The 20,484-nt window shown below is 33.5% G+C and overlaps 2 protein-coding genes across 3 annotated transcripts; both read right to left on the bottom strand.

Moving 5' to 3' along the window:
• Positions 1 to 12,195: 12,195 nt before the first annotated feature.
• On the bottom strand, positions 12,196 to 14,161 carry LOC115962269 (serpin-ZX-like). The gene is made up of 2 exons (XM_031081174.1): positions 13,742 to 14,161; positions 12,196 to 13,091 (listed from the first exon to the last, which is right to left on the bottom strand). Exons 1-2 carry the CDS (start codon positions 14,123 to 14,125, stop codon positions 12,291 to 12,293), a joined length of 1,185 nt encoding a protein of 394 aa, XP_030937034.1. The 5' UTR covers positions 14,126 to 14,161; the 3' UTR covers positions 12,196 to 12,290.
• Positions 14,162 to 16,902: 2,741 nt separating this feature from the next.
• Positions 16,903 to 20,375, bottom strand: LOC115960633 (protein HSH49). 2 transcript variants are annotated; one of them, XM_031079572.1, is made up of 4 exons: positions 20,194 to 20,375; positions 19,126 to 19,337; positions 18,508 to 18,676; positions 16,903 to 18,407 (listed from the first exon to the last, which is right to left on the bottom strand). In XM_031079572.1, exons 1-4 carry the CDS (start codon positions 20,225 to 20,227, stop codon positions 18,238 to 18,240), a joined length of 585 nt encoding a protein of 194 aa, XP_030935432.1. In that variant the 5' UTR covers positions 20,228 to 20,375; the 3' UTR covers positions 16,903 to 18,237. The 2 variants fall into 2 exon arrangements, with proteins under 2 accessions (XP_030935432.1, XP_030935433.1); XM_031079573.1 differs by having other exon boundaries at positions 19,126 to 19,211; positions 20,194 to 20,359.
• Between the last annotated feature and the right edge of the window lie 109 nt (positions 20,376 to 20,484).

The raw sequence follows: 20,484 nt of genomic DNA, 5'->3' as shown, positions 1-20,484 counted from the left end.
CCTTGGTATATGCAACTTGCTTGGGTTGTATTCTAGTATAATTCTTATAAGAACCGAAGGTTTGTAAATGTCAATAGATTTCCGATGTGGGTTTGTGTGAGCTAAATTGTAAAAGCATAAAAGCGTATCTGATTTTGAAGATTTTATGTAAGAGCATATTAAGTAATAAGTTAAATGGTAAATTACACCCTTAATATTTTGAGTTATTTGGATTTTACATTCTTAAGTTTCAGAATTTTGAATTTATGCTTGAAATTTGGGGTGTTTGGATTTTTATACCATAACGTTGCAAAATTTGGATTCTACATCCCAAATTTTGAAACTTTATGATGTAAAATTCAAACACTCTCAAATTTTAAGGGTATAAAATCTAAATGCCCCTCAAATTTAGAGAGTAAAATTCAAATTTTGAAATGTTAAGGTGTAAAATTCAAACACCCTCAAACTTTAGGAGTAAAATTCAAATCATGAAACTTCAAGGTGTAAAATCCAAATATCTCCAAACTTTAGGGGTGTAATTTGCAATTTACCCTAAGTAATATTACAGACTTTAATTTCATAAGTGTTTTATAGTCTGATGTGTAAACATTTTATATTGAAATTTGCAATAGCCTTGATGAGAAATGGATATGCTCTCACCACATTAGTTTTGAGATCTGTGATATAACAAGGGCATTTGTATTTCAATGGAGATTCTCAATTTATGTTTCTAATTCTATTTATTGTACTTTGTAGGGGCCTTTTACGCTATCTGCTGTGGGTAAGGAAGTCGGCCGACTTGGCTCTCTTTTCGTAGAATTTACTATAGCGGAGTTTAGCAAGAGGTTGGTTATTAATTGTAATTATAAAAGCATGTATTATATTGTTGGGGTCTAAACCAAAATGATGGCATATCAATGGTGCTAACTATTGTCATTCAAAACCTGTAATGCATATCAATGGCGCTATTGTTGGACCTTTAATATACTTTTTTCGGAGCTAAAAAACTTGTTGGAGTTTTCATACATTCTTCAATCTTCATATATATATATATATATATATATATATATATATATATCCATGTTGTGTTTCGAAAGAAGAATGCGAGACACAACGTCAATAAATTATAGGTGATTATATGGTTATATTTTGACCTTTTATTTTTCAGTTACAATTCAATATGCAACCGTAATAAATTTTTTTTTTTTAAACAAAATAGAATTCTGCACTAACTTAATCTATATGTATATGTGTGTGAGTCTTCCTTCGGAAGACTTAAACCCCGACTCTTCCTCCCCACACTACACAAGTACTTAAACTTATAGAGTGATCATCATGCTAAAAGTGCGCGGAGATATAATAATTTGTTACTCCAATTATATATTACTTCATTCATAAATCTTTTTTCTTTTGTCATTTTAATAGCAGTGATCAAGGTTGTCAAGATTGGGATTTTACATAAGATCGTGGGAGGTAGGTAGGATCGTAGATCGTAAGATCGGTTCGTGGATCGTAAGATTCTACTTATTTTCAGATTTTAAGCAAAAATTCTATTGATAGTGACTTTGTATGTTATATAATCACTTAAAACCATGGCTAAAATGTTTTACCTCTTTATAAATCTATGAATTTTTACTACATATGGATTGTTTATGTAATAAATAAACTAGATTCTCAAAAAAAAAAAAAGTTATGAATAAACTACAAGTAATAATTGAATATCATATGAACCAATTTAAAAACTTATACAACCAAATTTCAAGTCTATATATAAATATATATTTTTAATATATAGTATTATATATAATTAATTAGAACTCTCATGTTAACGAGTTTGTTCATGAACACATTATTATGTTTGAGTTTTGTTCATTTAATAATCGAGCGTAAAGTTGGGCTTGAGTTTGACTTGTTTACTAAACAAACGAATACAAATAAGGTTTTTTCACGAGTAAGGTTGAAACTCTCTAAAAAAAAAGCTCGAGTTATTCATAAACAACTTAGTTTATTTACAACCCAATATTTTAAGAATGTTATAATGACTTAAAGCAATTATGAAAAGAATTACTAATAAGGGATATATAGTTTTTTTATTTTTATTTTTTATTATTATTATTTTTTTAAGGAAGACATTGAGTTATTTTATTCCAAAATGGTGGCTAAATAAGCGTGAATAAAAGAATAAACTGATGGTGAAACATTCTCCATCCATATTAAACGGTAGCTAAATTAGCCTGAACAAAAGAATAAACTGATGGTGGAACATTCTTCATCTATATTACATTATCTGGGTAATTTACTACTAGTTTAGCTAAATAATGTGCAACTTTGTTATCATCTCTCTTAACATGAGAGTAGGATAATTTAGAAAAAAGGTTCTCAAAAACACATGCATCCAAAATAAGCAAACCATAGGAAGACAAGCTCGTCTTCAAACCTTTCATCACGAAGCTTGAGTCACCCTCAACTACCACTCTATCTCAGCCCAGCTCTGCCACGAATTCTAGACCTCTAATTGCTGTCATGGCCTCCACTTCAATGGACTTATACACTTGATTCAATTGTTGTGACATTGAATCGATGACCTGCCCATTGCAGTTTCGAACAACGACTCCAATACCCAACTTGTTTGATTCCAAGAAAACAGCACCATTGCAATTAACCTTGAGGACCTTCGCTTGGGGTGGCTTCCATTTATGCCGCTGAGTTGGAAGCTGAAGGGGTGCAGCGATAGCAGCAGGTCGGATAGCTTAAAACAAGCAATCAACCGTAGCTTCTTTCAATGATTCTAGGACTGGCGAGATAATATTGGGAGGGTGTTTAATTTATGGGCAACCAATGGTGCTGGGTGGCGGAAATTTTTTGTCGTTGTAGGACAAAAAGCATGTCTCGGCTTGGGGCATCAGAGGATATGTTGAGTCGGGTTTGAGTCTCAGTTAGGGAGTCCACGTGATTGAGTTTTGATTCTTGCACTATGATTGCACTTAGGACCCTGCACTTGATCACCCTTAACACCTTGCACGTGATCAGAGTAAGTGGGATAATTGTTATCAGACCTGTAACTTCTCCCCTTATTATCTCCTCGTAAGTACGTTACCGAACCAGCTGGTTTTGAAGAAGATTTATTATCCTTGAAACTCAATCCCGGAATTTTAGGAAGAGTAGAATCCAGAATTGAGCTTTTATGATAATAAAGAGTTTCCGTTTCAGCCAATCTCTTCGGTTTCAGCCACCTTTTCCAAATCAGCCGTTGTTAGGTGTCTTGATATGGAGCCAGAATTAATGCCATCATCAATTTCGGCTAACGTTGACAAAACATCATTCTCAATTAATATCAATCCCGATTTTTTAGGGAGAGAAAAATCCGGAATTTTGATATTATGAGAATTAATTCCTTTCGTTGCACGCTCCTTTCTTATTTCTGCCGTTACCATGCCTTTTAAATTAATTTCAGCATTAATTCTCTCATCATCGTACTCAGTTACCGTATCAGGTTTCCCTACCACTGCAGCAACCGATGGACTTTCCTCCTTTGATGAAAATTTCTCAGTCGTTAGCACTTGACCATAGTACCCAGGCACCAGAATTACCCTTCTTCCACCTGTTTGATATGGTGTTGCTCTGAGATAGGACCCGAACTGTTGTTTATCAGTGGTTAGAGAGCTCTTGCTTCGAATCCAGAAAACAATCAAACTCAGTTGAAATAATTTGAACGACTAATTCAAAAGAAATAGGAAAAAAACATTTAACCAAACCTAAGGATAATTTATCTCTAGTTTTCTAAAATTGAATCTTTTAGCACGACTTGATCCACAGCCATAGAGAGGAAGATGATAAAACATGAGATCTCAAGACACTAGCTAAAAGCCTCACTAATACATATTTAACAACATTCATTAGAGTCGGAAAATTTGATTTGAATTAGAGAGAAACAGGGTCACAAACCTATAAAGGCTCAAACATTTAGAAGAAGTCACTCTTTCACTCATTAGCAAACTTAAAATTAGCTAGTCATTGTAAATACTTTTTTGTTGGTCGTAAATTAATTTGCTCGGTACATATGGAAGTTTCAATTAATTTATCTACATAAATATATTTATACATAATAAAAGTTTCAAACATTATAAATTACACAAATTTTATATAAATATCATTTTATTACAAAGATGAAAGAACTATAAGAATTAAGTCCCATGCCTTCTTTGAAGGGAAATTAAATCTTAATCTCTGTGATTCTATTAAATTTATAGGAATGGTAAATAGTAACACATTAATTTGCAGTACTATTCAAACTTATAACCTTACCCTCCACCTATTTTCATGAGAGTCAGAATTGTCATTTGACCCAAAGTTCATTGGGTTAGTGATAAGATGATCTTAAGCTTAAGCCTATATATATATATAAAGAATGTCATAAAAAGTACAAACAAAATAAAGTATCTAAAATTTGAATTCACAAATCCTTATAAAATTTAACTTTGAAGAGACTCAACATACCCTCTTAACATAAACATATATCAATTAGCCTAAAAGGGGGTTAAGTACAACTCCAACGAAAAATATGATCCCAGATATCTCTTCTCTAATCATGAACATGAATGGATGGTTTGCCACAAAGCTTGGTCGTGGAGGTGGACGTGAAACGATTTGCAGAGAGACACAAGTAGCAGCAGCAGCTTCTGTACCTTTCTCATTAACTTCAATACAAGACTCTTGAACAATGCTGGAGACGAAAGCTTCTCCACTTACAGGAGAATCAATAATTTCTGTGAAATCCCCAACCCTCTCAAAAGGTAATGTTAATCCAAGATTTTTCACAATTTCTTTAGCTTCAAACCCATATGAAAACTTGAATTTTGGAATCAACATATCAGAAAGATGTATTTTTTGTAGATCAAAGCATTTATCTAATAAATTTGTGTTGGAATTAAACCTTTGAATTACATCTTGTAACCCATTTTTCTCCTCAGGAAGAAAGACATACATAGAGAATCGCCTGTTGTCTTGTCCTTCCTTATATGGGATCTTAAGAACCTTAAATTCTTCGAAGGATCCAAAAAAATGTTTCACCTCTGTTGTGCCGGTCATGAAGGGAACTTTAATTGGTTCTCCAACAAGGGGATAAAATTTTTTTGGTCGAGTCCTTTTAGCTTTAAAAGGATATGACCAAGCTCCCTTGAAATAGGTGCATTGGCAAGGATGATTATTGTTGCCCCACTAACAGCATCAGGTGCGAGAACTTCTTTGATGAGCCCTTTTGTCGCATTCTTAACCCATAAGTTCACTTTATTCCTTACTTCCTCAGCCTGTAAAAATATTTCAAAGTGGATCATTTAAAAATATTTCAGTTTTCAATTTTTAACAATAAGTGTATCCAAACACTCCATACAAGTCTCAAACTTTAGTAATTATACCAACATAGCTAACTGCATCATCATCCTTTTCATATACTAGTAATATTAAAGTACTATATGTAAAAAAACCAGTCTATGCATGCACAGCACAAAGATTAATTGCGATGAAAAAGATGAGTTTCATGCCTCATTCACAAAGTCAACAGCGTTGGCTTCTGCTTTGAAAACGGTTTCGGCAATCTCCTTGAAGGAGGGTCTCAGAGCGAAACGCTGATCAGTCCAAACCCCATTAAGAGAAGACAGAATCAGACCTTCTTTGGTGTTCTCGACTGGTGCAGCAGCAGACATCATCAGAGAGGCCTTGGCTTTGAGATCATCCATGTACTTTGCTTCAAGGAAGTCCAGAAGTTGCTCCAGCGTGTGACCTCGTGAACCAAAAGTCAGAATGCTCAATGCAACGATGATTGACATTGGAGACATCACGAAATTTTTGTTGTTGTACCCCTTATTGATCTCGTTGCGCATGAGTTGCCGAGCCATGCGCAAACAGTTCTCCATCTTTTCCTTGTGTCCTGACTTAAGACCGATGTGTTTGACAATGAAGGGTTTTGGTGGAATTATTATATGTAGGGGTGTCCAAGAGACCTGGTGACTCGCTCAACCCGGCCAACCCACCTGAGTCCGACCCGCCACCACCCGATCCGACGACTCCGGCAGTCGGACGCGGGTTCCGAACTGTCAAACCCAACCCCCGGTGGGTCGGTTGGCGGTTTTGCATTTCAAAACCTGTGAAACTCTACCCGAACTGATACCTTTAACGTTTCCGGCGAAATATTACGCAACCCAAACCAATCTCCGATACCTTTAAACATTTTTGGCGAAATATTAAGCAACCTAGACCAAATCTCCAATACCTTTAACGTTTTCGGGGAAATATTCAGCATACTAGATTAAATACGGTGAGATCTCGACGTTATCCGACGAAATCTAGGCTAGATCTCGACGAATCCAGCCAGATTTTGGCCAGATCTCGTCGGATCCGGCTAGATTTCGACCAGATCTCGTTAGATCCGGCCAGATTTCGACCAGATCTCGTTAGATCCGGCCAGATCTTGCTGGATCCGGCCAAAATCGTCCTCGGCAATGAAACCTGAAACCGACCCGATACAACCCGAAACTGACAAGACCCGAACCGAAAAATCCGGCCAGTCGTCCGGGTCGGTTCCAAGTTGGGCACAAACCTGACCCGGCCCGACCCGTGGACACCCCTAATTATATGAACAGAAGGTATGTAAAAGTGAGTTAAACTTCAGATGTGGGATTGTGTCCGCTTAAATTATTTTGTTGTCCCACATCGGTAAAGGGCGAGAGAAAGGTGTGGTCCAATTCCATATATTTAATTCAGTCCATTTAATCAATTTCTATCTACTTTGGTCGAATTTGGTCCATATGGTATATTTTAGTCTACGTTGGGCCATTCCAGTCCAATTCAGTTCATGCTGGTCCAATTTAGTCCATTTAGTCTATTTGATCCACATATGTTCATTCCGGTCCAATTCAGTCTATTAAGTCAAGTTCAGTCCACTTTCATTCATTTTTCGGTGAGTACAACTAAAAAAAAAAAAAAAAATTGTTATATTTATTATCTCTTGGTTGTTTAAGCGAGAGTAGAATTGAACCCTTTATCAGTAGAGCTATAAGTTTCTTAATTAGTTTTATTTATGCCTTTCAGATTTTGTTGTTTTGTCTTTTAAACTAATAAAAAATATGGCTCCAAGGGCATTTTCTGTGGATAACCTTCAACACCCCGATTGTCAATTTTTGTACCGTCAATTTTCTTTTTGGAATATAATTTATGTGGAACATGATGAACCTCTATAGTGTACGTGACAATCTGTACACCTTTCAATTTTCGATGTTTAATTACTACTGCTCAGTGCTTTCATTACGGCAAGAGTGATTATATTTAGATCTTTTGTTCTGCTAAAGTGATTATTTAGATCTTGAACCAACGGCCATGCATAGAGTTAGATAGTAGGACACATTATTGGAATTAAGTATATCAAACTATTAACAAAAGAAAGCTTTTTTTTTTTTTGGGTGTAGGGTAGCAATCCATTCAGCTATGACTATGGCTTATGGCTTTTATGTACCACTACGAGTATATATGTTCCCACACGAGTACAACATCCCAAATGAAGTGTATACTTCATAGTCGGTTTGTAAGATTTATGTACCTATTAAATTTGATAAAATAGCTGTGAACAGTTTTTAAAACTCCCCCTTGCATTCATTTCATCCAACATGCATCAACAAACAAGAATTTATTTCCTATCTGGGTTCTTCAGAAAAAGAAAAAAGGAACTTTTATTCTGTTGGGTCTTGGGAGGAAGACCTGATAAATTATTTGAGGGAAGCTTGGTCTAACGATGAGAGAAAAACTAAGAATTTTGGTGTGCGTTTAGTTTCATTATGTTATGTGTGTCTTGTATGGGAACATTTGTTTATCTCTTCTCTAACAATAGATCTTAAGAACCTTAAAATCGTTAAAGGATCTATAAAAAATGTTTCTCTTCTGTGTCTCCGACGTTGAAGGGAACTTGAATTAGTTCTCTATCATGGGGATAAAAATATTCATGTCGAGTCAACTTCGCATTAAAAGCATTTAACCAAGCTCCATTGAAGTAAAGTGCATTGGCAAGGATGGATATTGTTTCTTTATCAATAGCACCAGGAGGGAGAACCTCTTTGATAAGCCCTTTCATCACATTCTCCGGCGGCCCATAAATTCACTTCATTTCTTACTATCTCAGCCTACAAAATATTGGCAAGAATGAGCATCGATCGCTTATTTATTAACAGCATCAGTTGGGAGAACTTCTTCGAGGTGCACTAATCACATTCCTATCCCATAAATCACTTCATTTCTTACAATATCAACCCTCAAATATTTCAATGTTAACAAATTAGAGAGCCATTGTCATAGCTATGTTAACAAATTACAATATCAACCCTCTAGTCTAGTTGACTCTATTAATTAAGGATGTTGTTACACTTACAGTGACTTAAATTAAAGCTTAAAAAAAAAAAAAAAAAAAAAAAAAACTAAACTAAAAAGGGATATATAGGTAATGCACCATCAGTGAACATTAAAAGTCTCATGCATATATATAGTTTGTATTATGTGGTGTGTGACAAATTATTAGATTCACTTATCCCAAAAGAATTCAAAACTCAGTTGCATTTAACAGCACCAAAGGATAAATTTTCTCAAGTTTTCTAGAATTGAATCTTTTAGCACCATTGTGATCCACAGCCATAGAGAGGAAGATGATGATAAATCATGAGACCTCAAGACCCTAAAAGCCTAACTAATACATATTTAACAACATTCATTAGAGTTGCAAATGTGATTTGAAAATTAGCTAATCATTGTACATACTTTTTAATTAGCCATAAATTTGCTCCGTATGTAAGAAGATTTCAATTAAATTATCTAAATAAATTTATTGAAAAAAAAAATACTATTTTGGTTTTTATATTTTGTGGTCTTGGTCAATTTGGTTCTTACATTTTATTAACAGTCAATTTAGTTATTGTTATTTTCAAATTGCAGTCAATTTGATCCCTATTGTTAAATGCTAACGGAAAATGTTTAGGTGATAAATAGTATGAATTATTGGCACATTTAAAGTTGATATGGCTTCTAAAATAATAATAATAAATTGCCAGATCAGCATTTGTATTAAAAATATATATATATATATATATATATATATATCAATTCTAAAGAAATTAAAAATAAAAACTAAAATCCCAAAAAAAGAAAAAGAGTTCGGATCTGGAAAATCCTAAACATGAATGGACATGAACCTAGATAAAACAAAACCCAAATCAACCTTTGAAACTCATATACCAAAATCTATATATTGGAATCATTGTAAACTTGTTTGAATCACTCGAACCAAGAGCCTATGAAAATTTATCCAATGGACTTTGTGAGACAAAATGGGCTTTTGCCCTTTTCGGGCAAATTAATTAGCTTTATACCCTCTTTCTCAAACTAGGTAGAAAAATGCCTCTTTTAAAACTCGATTTATGATAAATTGAGTTAAAATTTTTTTTTTGGAAGCCCTATAACGTTGTTTTAATGAGCCTATAGTGACGTTTTTAAGACCTATAGTGACGTTTTTTAACTCGACTTCAATGAAATCGAGTTATAGGCAATTTTTTACCTATAACTCGATTTTATTGAGGTTGAGTTAAAAAACGTGACTATAGGACTTAAAAAACGTCATTGTAGGCTCTTTAAAATGCCACTATAGGGCCTAACTCGATTTATCATAAATCGAGTTTTAAAAGAGAGGTATTTTCTTACTTAATTTGGGAAAGAGGGTATAAAGCTAATTAATTTTCCCGAAAAGGGCAAAAGCCTATTTTGTCCGGATTCTGTGTCCCAAATGATCCCACCCTACCAATCTTTTGTGATGTACCATTGATTGCTTCAAATGATTGACGAAGTGGAATATTTAAAATGGCTGGACATACAACTGAATGGGAGTGTTGTATTTTTGTGCTTTGAAGCTTACGATTTTACTCAAAGAAGTAGTTGAAGGATTTAGCTGTAAGGTTAGAGAGAAGTGAGCAAAGGTTCTTGTGGGTAGTTCGGAGTCCACCTACAAAGGACCAAAGCAAAGAGTCTTTGCTAGCACCTGACCCCGATTTAGATTCATTACTCCCTAAAAGGTTCTTGGATCGGACTAGAGAGAAGGGACTCGTGGTCTTTTTATTTTTTATTTTGATGAAATGGATAAAGAGAGGGGACTCATGGTTGACTAAATGTTGTTTTCGGTTTTAATTTTTCTGGCTTTATCTTCGTCTATGTTCAAGATTTCCCAGATTTGAACTCTAATTTATTTTTGATTTTTAATTAATTAATTAATTTAAAATTAATAAATTAATTTTCTAAAATTCAAATGCTGATGTGGTAATTTTTTATTATTCTTTCAGTAGTCACATCAGCTTTAAGTGTGCTAACAATGCACACCGTTTACTACCTAGACATTTTCTATTAATAGTTAATGACAAGGACCAAATTAATTGCAATTTGAAAATAAAATGGACCAAATTGACCCCAAATTGTAAGGGCCAAAATAATATTTTCACCTAAATTTATATACATAATAAAAGTTTCAAACACTCTAAATTACACCAACCTTATGTCAATATCATTTTATTACAAGAACTATAATAATTAAGTCTCATGCCTTCTTTTAAAGGGAATTAAATCTTGATATTTGTTATCAGTACTTGAAATAATAACGTTACCCTCCATCCTTTTTATGAGATTAAGAATTGTCAATTTACCCAAAATTCATTGGGTTAGTACAATGATTATGAGAGAGAGAGAGAGGGGTTCAAATTACATCTGGTATAACTTCACAATAGTTACACATTTTTTGCACAATTTGTTTAATACAAGATAGAAATTCAACTCTAACCTAATTTATGTATATATGTGTGTGAAATTCTCTTCTGGAAACTTAAACCCGACCCTTATCCTCTATGCTCTACAACCACTTATATTTGTGGTGTGACCACATTTTTTGCGCCATTGATTTCTGTTATATCTAAGAAAGAAAAAGCATTCATGGTAATGTTATTATTGTTCTATAGAAATTAGTGATTTAAGCATTAACTCTTCTTATCAAAGCGAGGAAAAAAAAAAAAAAAAAACTCTCCGCTTTCCTTCACATTATTATCTTCTTCCTCTCATCCTCTCTCAGATTTTTTTTCTTGTACTGGAAAATTATAGAAATACATGGCAAAAGAGTATTGGGAAATTTTAGAAATACATGGAAAAAGTCACAATTGTTTTAGATAACGATGTTGAGTAGTATTTCTGAAATACTCATGGCCAATTTTAATCAAGGTACTACCAAATTCATATAAATCTAATTAAGGATAAAAAACACTCATGGCCAAAGTCGATGTTTAAAAAATCAGTGCTCTAACAACATTATCTGCTAGCACTAGATCCACAGGTTTCCAACTCGAATATATATAAATATATCTACTTTCTGCCGTTTTTGCACAACCTTTTTTGGGTTCTAAATAATTAATTTATCACTTCTTTGCTAAATTCTCTAATGGCATACATCCATGAGAGGAGCTGCTAGTTTTACAAAAGATTAGAATTTACTCCCTTCTTAAAAATCTTTCCAGGACAACACACATAACCAACCAAATATCCTCATCTTATTCTTTCTTGGACTACTTTAAATAATTGATAATTTAAAGGGCAACGCAAATTGACAACAACATGCAAAAACAAAAAAAAAAAAAAAAAAAAAAATACAACATGCGGGATATGGCCATGGAACAGAGGCTCCAGTACTCCATAATTAATCTCACAACGAAGTTATTGCTTCTCATAATTAAGGGAAAAAAATTAAATCAAATAAACTTAGATTGCTGTTGGGGAGATTATGACAAGTGAGAAGAGAAAGAATACGGTAAAAATGGAAATTAGGGAGAGTTAATGCTTTTTATTTATTTAATAAGAACGATTAATGGCTTAGATCACTAATTCCTAGGAAAAAATAAAGATATTGTAATAAGTATTTTTTATCGCTAAGATCTAATATAAATTATCAATTGTCCAAAAGAAGTGTAACTATTATAAAATTATTCAAAGTGTAACTTGAATCCAACTAGTTATAATTGGTATAATTATAAGCAATATTACACTAATATTATACAAAGATAACATATTCTAACGGTGGGTTTATCAAAATTCATACTTAATTAAAAAATATTAGGTGCATCAGATGTAATTTGAACTTAACCAATAAAAATCACAAAATAATGTATCTAAAATTTGAACTTACAAATCCAAATAAAATTAAATTTGAGGAGATTCAATATAATAAGCCCCTTAACACAAACAAATATCAATTATCCTAAAAGGGGGTTAAGTACAACTCCAACAAAGAATATGATCCCAGATATCTCTTCTCTAACCATGAAGATGAATGGATGGTTTGCCACAAAACTTGGTCGTGGAGGTGAGGGTGAAACTGAATACCATGTACAAGCAGAGACACAAGTAACAGCAGCAGCCTCTGTACCTTCCTCATTGACTTCAATACAAGATTTTTGAAAAATTTTGGATACGAAAACTTTGTCACTTTCAAGAGAATAATCAATCATTTCTGTGAAGTCTGCAACCATCGTATCAAAAGGCAAGGTCAATTCTAGATGTTTTATGATTTCTGAAGCTTCAAACTCGTATGAAAACTTAAACTTTGGAATCAACATCTTGGAGAGATATACTTCTTTTAGTTTGAAGCAATTATCTAATAACTTTGGGGAGGAATTGAACTTTTGAATTAGATCTTGTAACCCATCTATCATGTTGGGGAGGAAAACATACATAGAGAATTGCCTATTGTCTTGTCCTCCATGATATGGGATCTTAAGAACCTTAAAATCCTTAAAGCATCCATAAAAATGTTTCTCCTTTGTGTCTCCGTTCATAAAGGGAACTTGAATTGGTTCTCCATCATGGGGATAAAAATATTTATGTCGAGTCAATTTCGCATCAAAAGCATTTAACCAAGCTCCCTTGAAGTAGAGTGCATTGGCAAGGATGAATACTGTTTTATGGTTAATAGTGTCAGGTGGGAGAACCTTTTCGATGAGTCCCTTTGTCGCATTCTTAGCCCATAAGTTCACTTTATTCGTTACTATCTCAGCCTACAAAAGTATTTCAAAGTCAAGAAATTGTAAATTATAAAAAAGGACACCAATAATGTACGGATAGATAATGCATCATAGGCAGCAAAACCTAAATTCTCATGCATATGTCTCGTATTATTTGGTATGTAAAAATAATTAGATACTAAAGAGAAAACTGAAAGCAAGCCATCATCCCTAGAGGCTCAATATATTTTGAACTACATTAAGAGTTTATTTGGCAAGCTATACCTACACGAAAAATAAAAAAGGAGTTTTCTTCTTTTTCAATACTTTCAAGTTTCAATAAATAAGCACTTAAGAACTCATCTAAATATACGTTAATTATTAGACTTGACACAAGCGATATGGACTAGAGATATATACTATTTTCAACTATTATGAATGAATAGTAATCAACATGCAGTTTCCTATTGTAATTCCAAAAGTACAAAACAAAACGTTTTATAATAATAAAACTATTTCAAACAGTATATATCCTAAACTTAGAAAACCCTAAAAGTCTAAAATTAAGACAGTATAACAAAAATCTCAAAAAAACTAGTAATTATACTACACTTATATCATTTTCATTCTCTCTTATACTTGTAATAAAATAACTTGATGTAAAACCCAAAAGCACAAAGATTGTGATGAGATGAATTTCATACCTCATTCACAAAGTCCACAGCGTTTGTTTCTGCTCCGAAAACGGTTTCGGCAATCTTCTTGAAGGAGGGTTTCATAGGGAAACGCTGATCAATCCAAACTCCGTTAAGAGAAGACAGAATCAGACCTTCATTGGTGTTGTTGTTGGTGTTCTCAACGGGTGCACCAGCAGACATCATTAGAGAGACCTTGGCTTTGAGATCATCAATGTCCTTTGCTTCAAGGTAGTCCAGCAATTGCTCCAACGTGCGACCTCGTGAACCAAAAGCCAGAATGCTCAATGCGCTGATGATTGACATTGGAGACATCACGAAATTTTTGTTGTTGCACCCTTCACTGATCTCTTTGAGCGTGAGTTGCCAAGCCATGCGCAGACAGTTCTCCATCCTTTCCTTTGAGTCTTGACCTTGATATATGCGACTTGCTTGGGTTGTATTGTAGTAGAATTCTTATAAGAACCGAAGGTATGTAAATGTCAATATGATTTCCGATGTGGGTTTGTGTGAGTTAAATTGTTAAAGCATAAAAGCTACGTGCTTTTGCAGATTTTATATAAAAGCATATTAAGTAATAAGTTAAATCGTAAATTGCAACCATAATATTTGAGGTTGTTTGAATTTTACACTCTCAAATTTTAGAATTTTGAATTTATTCCTGAAATTTGGAATGTTTGGATTTTTACACTGTAACATTGCAAAATTTGGATTTTACTCCCTAAATTTTGGATATATTTGGATTTTACACTTCAAATTTTGAAACTTTAGGATGTAAACTTTAGGATGTAAACTTTAGGATTTTACACTTCAAATTTTCATCTCATCATAAGTGTTTTATAATCTAATGTGTAAACATTTTATATTTAAATTTGCAATAGCCTTGATGAGAAATGGATATGCTCTCACCACATTAGTTTTGAGATCTATGATATAACAAGGCATTTGTATTTCTATGGAGATTCTCAATTTATGTTTCCAATTCTATTTATTGTACTTTGTAGGGGCCTTTTACGCTTTTGGGCTAAAGCTTTAAAGCTTTTTGCTGTGGGTAAGGGAGTTGGACCTGGCTCTCTTTTCGCATAATCTACTATAGTGGAGTTTAGCAAGAGATTGGTTATTAATTTATATTGTGGGGTCTCCCTTGTGTGTGTATTTGTTTCTCAAAAAAAAAAAAACTATAGTCATTCAAAACCAATAATGCATATCAATGGTGCTATTGTTGGAACTTTAATATACTTTTTTGGGAGCTAAAATACTTGTTGGATTTTTTATCCATTCCTCAATCTTCATACATATAAATATAAATATATATATATATATATATATCCATGTTGTGTTTCAAAAGAAGAATGCGAGACACAACGCCAATAAATTATAGGTGATTATATTGTTATATTTTGACCTTTTATTTTCCGGTTCCAATATGCAACCGTAATAATTTGGTACTCCAATTATATATTACTTCATCCATAAATCTTTTTTCTTTTGTCATTTTAATAGCAGTGGTGATTTCATTAAGTTCTAACTTGGAGTGAATTTGGACCATAAATTAGATCTTATAACCCATCATTTTTACAAGAAAAAATATAAAAGAAAATTATCAATTATCTTGTCCTTTTCAATATACCATTTTATTAAACTGTTTTTGTAGGATTTATAAAAATGCTTCTCTCTTTTATCATGCCAATCACCAAGAGCCTTATAGTTCAATTAGCTAGCACCACCGTCATTATAATTATCAAATTATAAAAAGAAAAAAAGTATAATTTATTCCGATGGAATTGTTCAATTTAACCAGAAATGACTAAAGTTTGAATTCTTCTTATTCTGAAAGAAATAAAGTTTGAAATGAAAGAAGAGTTTAATATGATTTTTTTTTTTGAGTAAATGCATTTGTACGTTTGATTAAATCAAACTTGAAATTTCCAAAATATTTTTGTTTTATACCAAAAACGAGAGTTTTCTGAAAAAAAAAAAATACTTATATACAATACCGCACACATTTTAATATAGAAAAAGAGAAGACACAAATTTTAAACAACAATACATCCTACTTTCCTCGTAAAATTAATCTACTTTGTTGAATCTACTGTAGGCCAGGAGAACAATCTGCACATTCAAGTTCTGCCATTTTTTCCCTCCCCCAAAATAAAACACCTTACCAATAAATAAATGTGCTCACTGCTCACATCCCCCAATTCCAAATTATTTGAACAAGAACAAGACGGGTGCTGTTTCTTAATTTTCACTTTTAAAATTCTGTCCTGTAAAATTTTTGTTATAAAATGAAAATATATTTTTTAGTTAAATAGTCACATAATTGAATCTTAAGAGTCGCACACAAAGAACAGCATTTAAAATACTGTACTTAAGTCTTGTTCTTTGAACAAATACTTGATTATTTTCTCATATTTTTTTATTTATCAAATGTATAGTAGCAATATGAAATCTTATTAAAAATGGTGCTGTCCGGACAATTCACTGACGCGATCACCAACTACACAACGACACCACGCACAATAATTTGACAAAACAAAAGTTTTCATTTTTCTTCTTCAGAGGCCTAATAGCCTTGCCCATGGATCCAATGTGCTTCCAAAGGACCAGAAAAGAAAATGCATGATATTTTCCATCTTCAAAGAGAGCTGCAAATCTTCTATGGGCACAGGCAGCACGCCGAACTTGAGATTGCATGGCTCATCAATTTTGTGCTCTCTTGGCATATATTTATTGTGAGAAAAAAAGGCAAAAAGATAGGACCCATATAACATTACCATGTGCTCAAAACAGGGAACTTAAGACTACCCCATAACAAATCATGAAATGAAACGCTTAAAATACATAGCAAGTTTCCTGGCCAAGTTACCAAATATTGCTCCCGCAAACTTGATTTTCTGCCAAAGATCTAACCATCCGGTGCCTCACATCCAAAATAAACCAACTTATGTGCCTCCAAATGTAGAGTTAGTGGCTAGGCTTAGTGCCTTGAAACAAATATGCATTGTCCAAAGCACCCCATATCAAATATATATATATATATATATATATATATATATTTTTTTTTTTCTTTAGATAATAGGTAGTGGGGGATGGGGGTGGAGTTCGAACCCCATATCAAATTATACTAATGTTGATATATGGTATGGATGCTCTGGAATAACAGCAAGTAAACAAAAATTCCCAAAGAGAGAATTATATTGGGTATAGGATGCCTCAAATTCTTCTAAAAAGTGTACAATTACTAACCAACAAAAAATTCTCTCTCCGAACTGAGTGCAGTGAAACTTGAAATGTCTACCTTGGTCTGGTTGAATAACAGACATCCACAGAAGTAAAACAAACAGTCACAAAGTATACAGGAAATGTATTAATTGATCAACAAAAATAATAAAACCACAGTAACCTTCTTGGCTGACTTGGCACGTGGGTATCGGGTTGGGTTGGCGACTGAACCATCAGATCATTCCTGCTCGCGCATGCATGCAATTTTTTTGGGGAGATTATTTTTTTTGGGAAGGGGATTGGTAAAAAACTAAAAATGAGAGAAAAATGTGTACCTAAACACATTTTTGTTTCATACAAGTCATTGAAAAGGCAACATTAATACCATAACCAATGAAGAGCAAGAGTAAACTATAGTAAAGCATAAAGCTACATATCCTTATTTATTTTTTGATAAGTACATAAAGCTATATCTTCACATCACAAAAACCCAAACATACATAAGGCTAATTTTAAGTTGGGATGCTCAATCCATCAGGTCAAACAGGTAATAGTTATTTTGTCAGTCATTTTCCAGATTCCCAAAACAAAAAACCCACATAAATCCGAGCTACATCTACCATCTGGCAATCTTTCCAACATAAACGGACATGGGTCCTGATCAGTGAGTTGGTACAATGTACAACTCAACAAAAATTCCTTCTAAATTTAGAGGCTAAAAGCAGGAAATAGCATTACAAGATCAGCAATGAAGGTAATTAAAGCATTTACAGGGTAGAGAATTATCAATTTCTGGGGTTGGTGGTGAGGAAAAGAAAGCAATTAAAAAAAATTACACAAAAGCCGCCAGAGATCCACCACAGACTCTTAACCATCCATTTGTTTTCTTTGACAAAATTGTATGACAATTGTACACATTAATTGATAAATAATATATCAAAGACATCAAAAGTTCATACATGTTCAACGGAAGAAGCTTGCTACTAAATATTAATCTCAACCTAGTAAAGGAGAGTGACTATTAGATTAAACCACAACATCAGATAGTAAATAAAGAACTACACTCATTAAGTCCATGTGTAGGAAGGGGAAAAAAATACAAACATACTGGGTACAACCTACAAACATAGCTTAGAGATAACACAAATTAACTAACTGCAATTTAGCATCCTCCACTATCCTTTCTACACACCTGAAACAACCATACTACTTATGTTTGATTAAATTATCAGGAACTCACCAAGGTGGGAGTTGGATCTCTAACAATCTAATAATAATTATCAGTACGATGGATAGAAGATTGGGTTACTTGAATCATAACGCTGTGACCTAAAATGGCTAATGTTATCCAACGTTGCCCCCAAAACTCTTCGACTGTATTCATAATTGTTGCCATTGAAATGTGATCCATACCCATTAGATTGATTAACTACACCTGGAGGGGCCGGCACTGTATTAAAAGGAAGCTCTTTTTCAGAACCAATAATTACATTTTTTGGCGTAGAAGGATAAGCAAAGAAGGAATTAGTGAAAAGATGAGAACACATCACCTTGAGGATGATTAACTTGGTAAGCAGAAAAACTTGGCTCTGATAACCTTCCTGAGTGCTGAGACATTTCCATATTGTTAATTGGCACGGGGTGAGATCTTGATTTATGAGATGAATTTGGTGTGGGTGTGGTTGCCATTGGAGTTGAGGGCTTGTCTTGCCCAGATATCTGTTCACCATGTACTGATTGTCATAATCAAGAGCCTCAACCAAGATTGGGTTCTAAAATTCTTATTATCATTCAAAACTTCTACTTAATTAGGCTCAATTTTTCAAGCTAATGTTGCAAAAGTCAGTCTACGCCAATCACTGAGAACCCCACCATGAGCAAATTTGACTGCCATTTCATCAAATGTGCACCAATCAAACTAAATCTGACTGGGTTAACCGAGAGGGATTGTCAGTCATGATGGATTGCACACTAATTGAACACAAGCTTGACAGTTCAATTATTAAGGAAAAGAACTCAAGCCCATGAAAGAGCCAGGGAACTTAAGAAATTAAGTAAACTAAATTGAAAGAGAACGAAATAAATCCTAGAAGAAAAATTATTTTGAAGCTAAAGTGGTACTCAACAAAGCACAGCAAGTAGAAACCATAGGTAAAACAGGGACGTACCGCAAATTTTAGCGTTCGATTGTAGAGGGACACAAGGCCAGAGAAAAGCCGGACAGCATAGTCTGCAACCTCTGCAGATTCATATTCTGCAAAAGCAAAACCTTTAGGTTTATCTGTTTCCTTGTCTCGGGGAATGTACAAGTCTACCACCCGCCCTGCTTGAATCAATATATCATACAAGACCCTATCGCTCACCCTCTCATCCAGATTACCTTTGTAAGAAAACAAATAATAACCACGTTAGAACAAAGGCAAGAGAAGCCCCGCTTCACTAACAATTTGAATCAAATACACTTTTTTCATATCAACTTTTTTTGATAGGTATTTTTTTTCATATCAATGAATGTATCAGAATAAAAAAACCATACAAAAAGCAGGAAAAAAATTAAGAATATCACAGGCTTAATGCTTTATTTGGTACATCTTCAAAAACTACAAAAATAAACACCTGCATTCCACCCAAAAACTTATGTATAGACAGCACTTACATTGACACTTAGATGATGCGCACGCACGTGGATGAAATAATCACATAATTAAGGTGTGATAAACAGACAAATTAATTAATAACCAAAACAAAAAAATTAATTAATTAATTAAATAAAAGTGTTGTGTTGAAGTACATCAATACATATGATTCTGACTAGATATAACACAACTAATGATATTCAATTGATAACAGAGAATCCATTAACTAGAAATAATTTAAGGAAATAAATCAATAACACATGGCTTTACTCTACAAACTCAAACAGAGCTCACTTTTCACACACATACACACAGATTTCCACACTAAACTTCATATCTAAAATCAAACAGTTTAAATGAAAACAAAGAATAATGAACTAAAAGTTTCAAATTTTGAGACCCAGAAACCCAAAAATAATAAAAGCACTCAAATCAAAAGGAGCCTAATGAACTATTACATGCACAATTCAATTTTAGCAATTTGGTTTTTCAAAAACCAAAAATCAAATATTTTAAAGCTTTCTAACCAACCCAAGCAAAACAAAATTAACAAAATTCAATAAGGCTTTCGGGGTGAAAGGGAATTCAAATGGAACTTACCAACGTAAACTTTGCAATCTGAGTTTCCTGACATGGTTAATGCACTTGGATTTGAATACGATGCGAAACCCTAGAACGAAACGACGCCGTAGAAGCACGAGAGATTATTCTGAACTGGAAGCCTCTGAATCCAATAATTATAGTCTAGTCTCATCCAACTTGAGCACGTCGTTTGAGATACACATATAAAGAAGGTAGGAATCACCGACATTGGGTTTAGATGGATTTAAATACAACCGTGTTGCAGCCTATAGGAAGCCAATACGTCGCGGGTTGTCCAGGCTCTTGTTG

This window comes from Quercus lobata, chromosome 9 (assembly GCF_001633185.2).
Source record: "Quercus lobata isolate SW786 chromosome 9, ValleyOak3.0 Primary Assembly, whole genome shotgun sequence".
Classification (NCBI taxonomy): domain Eukaryota; kingdom Viridiplantae; phylum Streptophyta; class Magnoliopsida; order Fagales; family Fagaceae; genus Quercus; species Quercus lobata.
Note: the sequence above shows the minus strand (reverse complement) of the source record. Positions and strands in the feature narration are given on the sequence as shown.

What these genes read in the sequence shown, in the direction of transcription:
- LOC115962269 (XM_031081174.1), bottom strand. Translation starts at nt 14,125, where the DNA reads ATGGAGAACTGTCTGCGCATGGCTTGGCAACTCACGCTCAAAGAGATC. An exon ending in CTGTGGACTTTGTGAATGAG is followed by an intron (nt 13,092 to 13,741) that starts GTATGAAATTCA and finishes ATACTTTTGTAG; the next exon opens with GCTGAGATAGTAACGAATAA.
- LOC115960633 (XM_031079572.1), bottom strand. Translation starts at nt 20,227, where the DNA reads ATGTCAGGAAACTCAGATTGCAAAGTTTACGTTG. An exon ending in AGATTGCAAAGTTTACGTTG is followed by an intron (nt 19,338 to 20,193) that starts GTAAGTTCCATT and finishes TTTCTTACAAAG; the next exon opens with GTAATCTGGATGAGAGGGTG. An exon ending in CCAAGTTAATCATCCTCAAG is followed by an intron (nt 18,408 to 18,507) that starts GTGATGTGTTCT and finishes CTTTTAATACAG; the next exon opens with TGCCGGCCCCTCCAGGTGTA.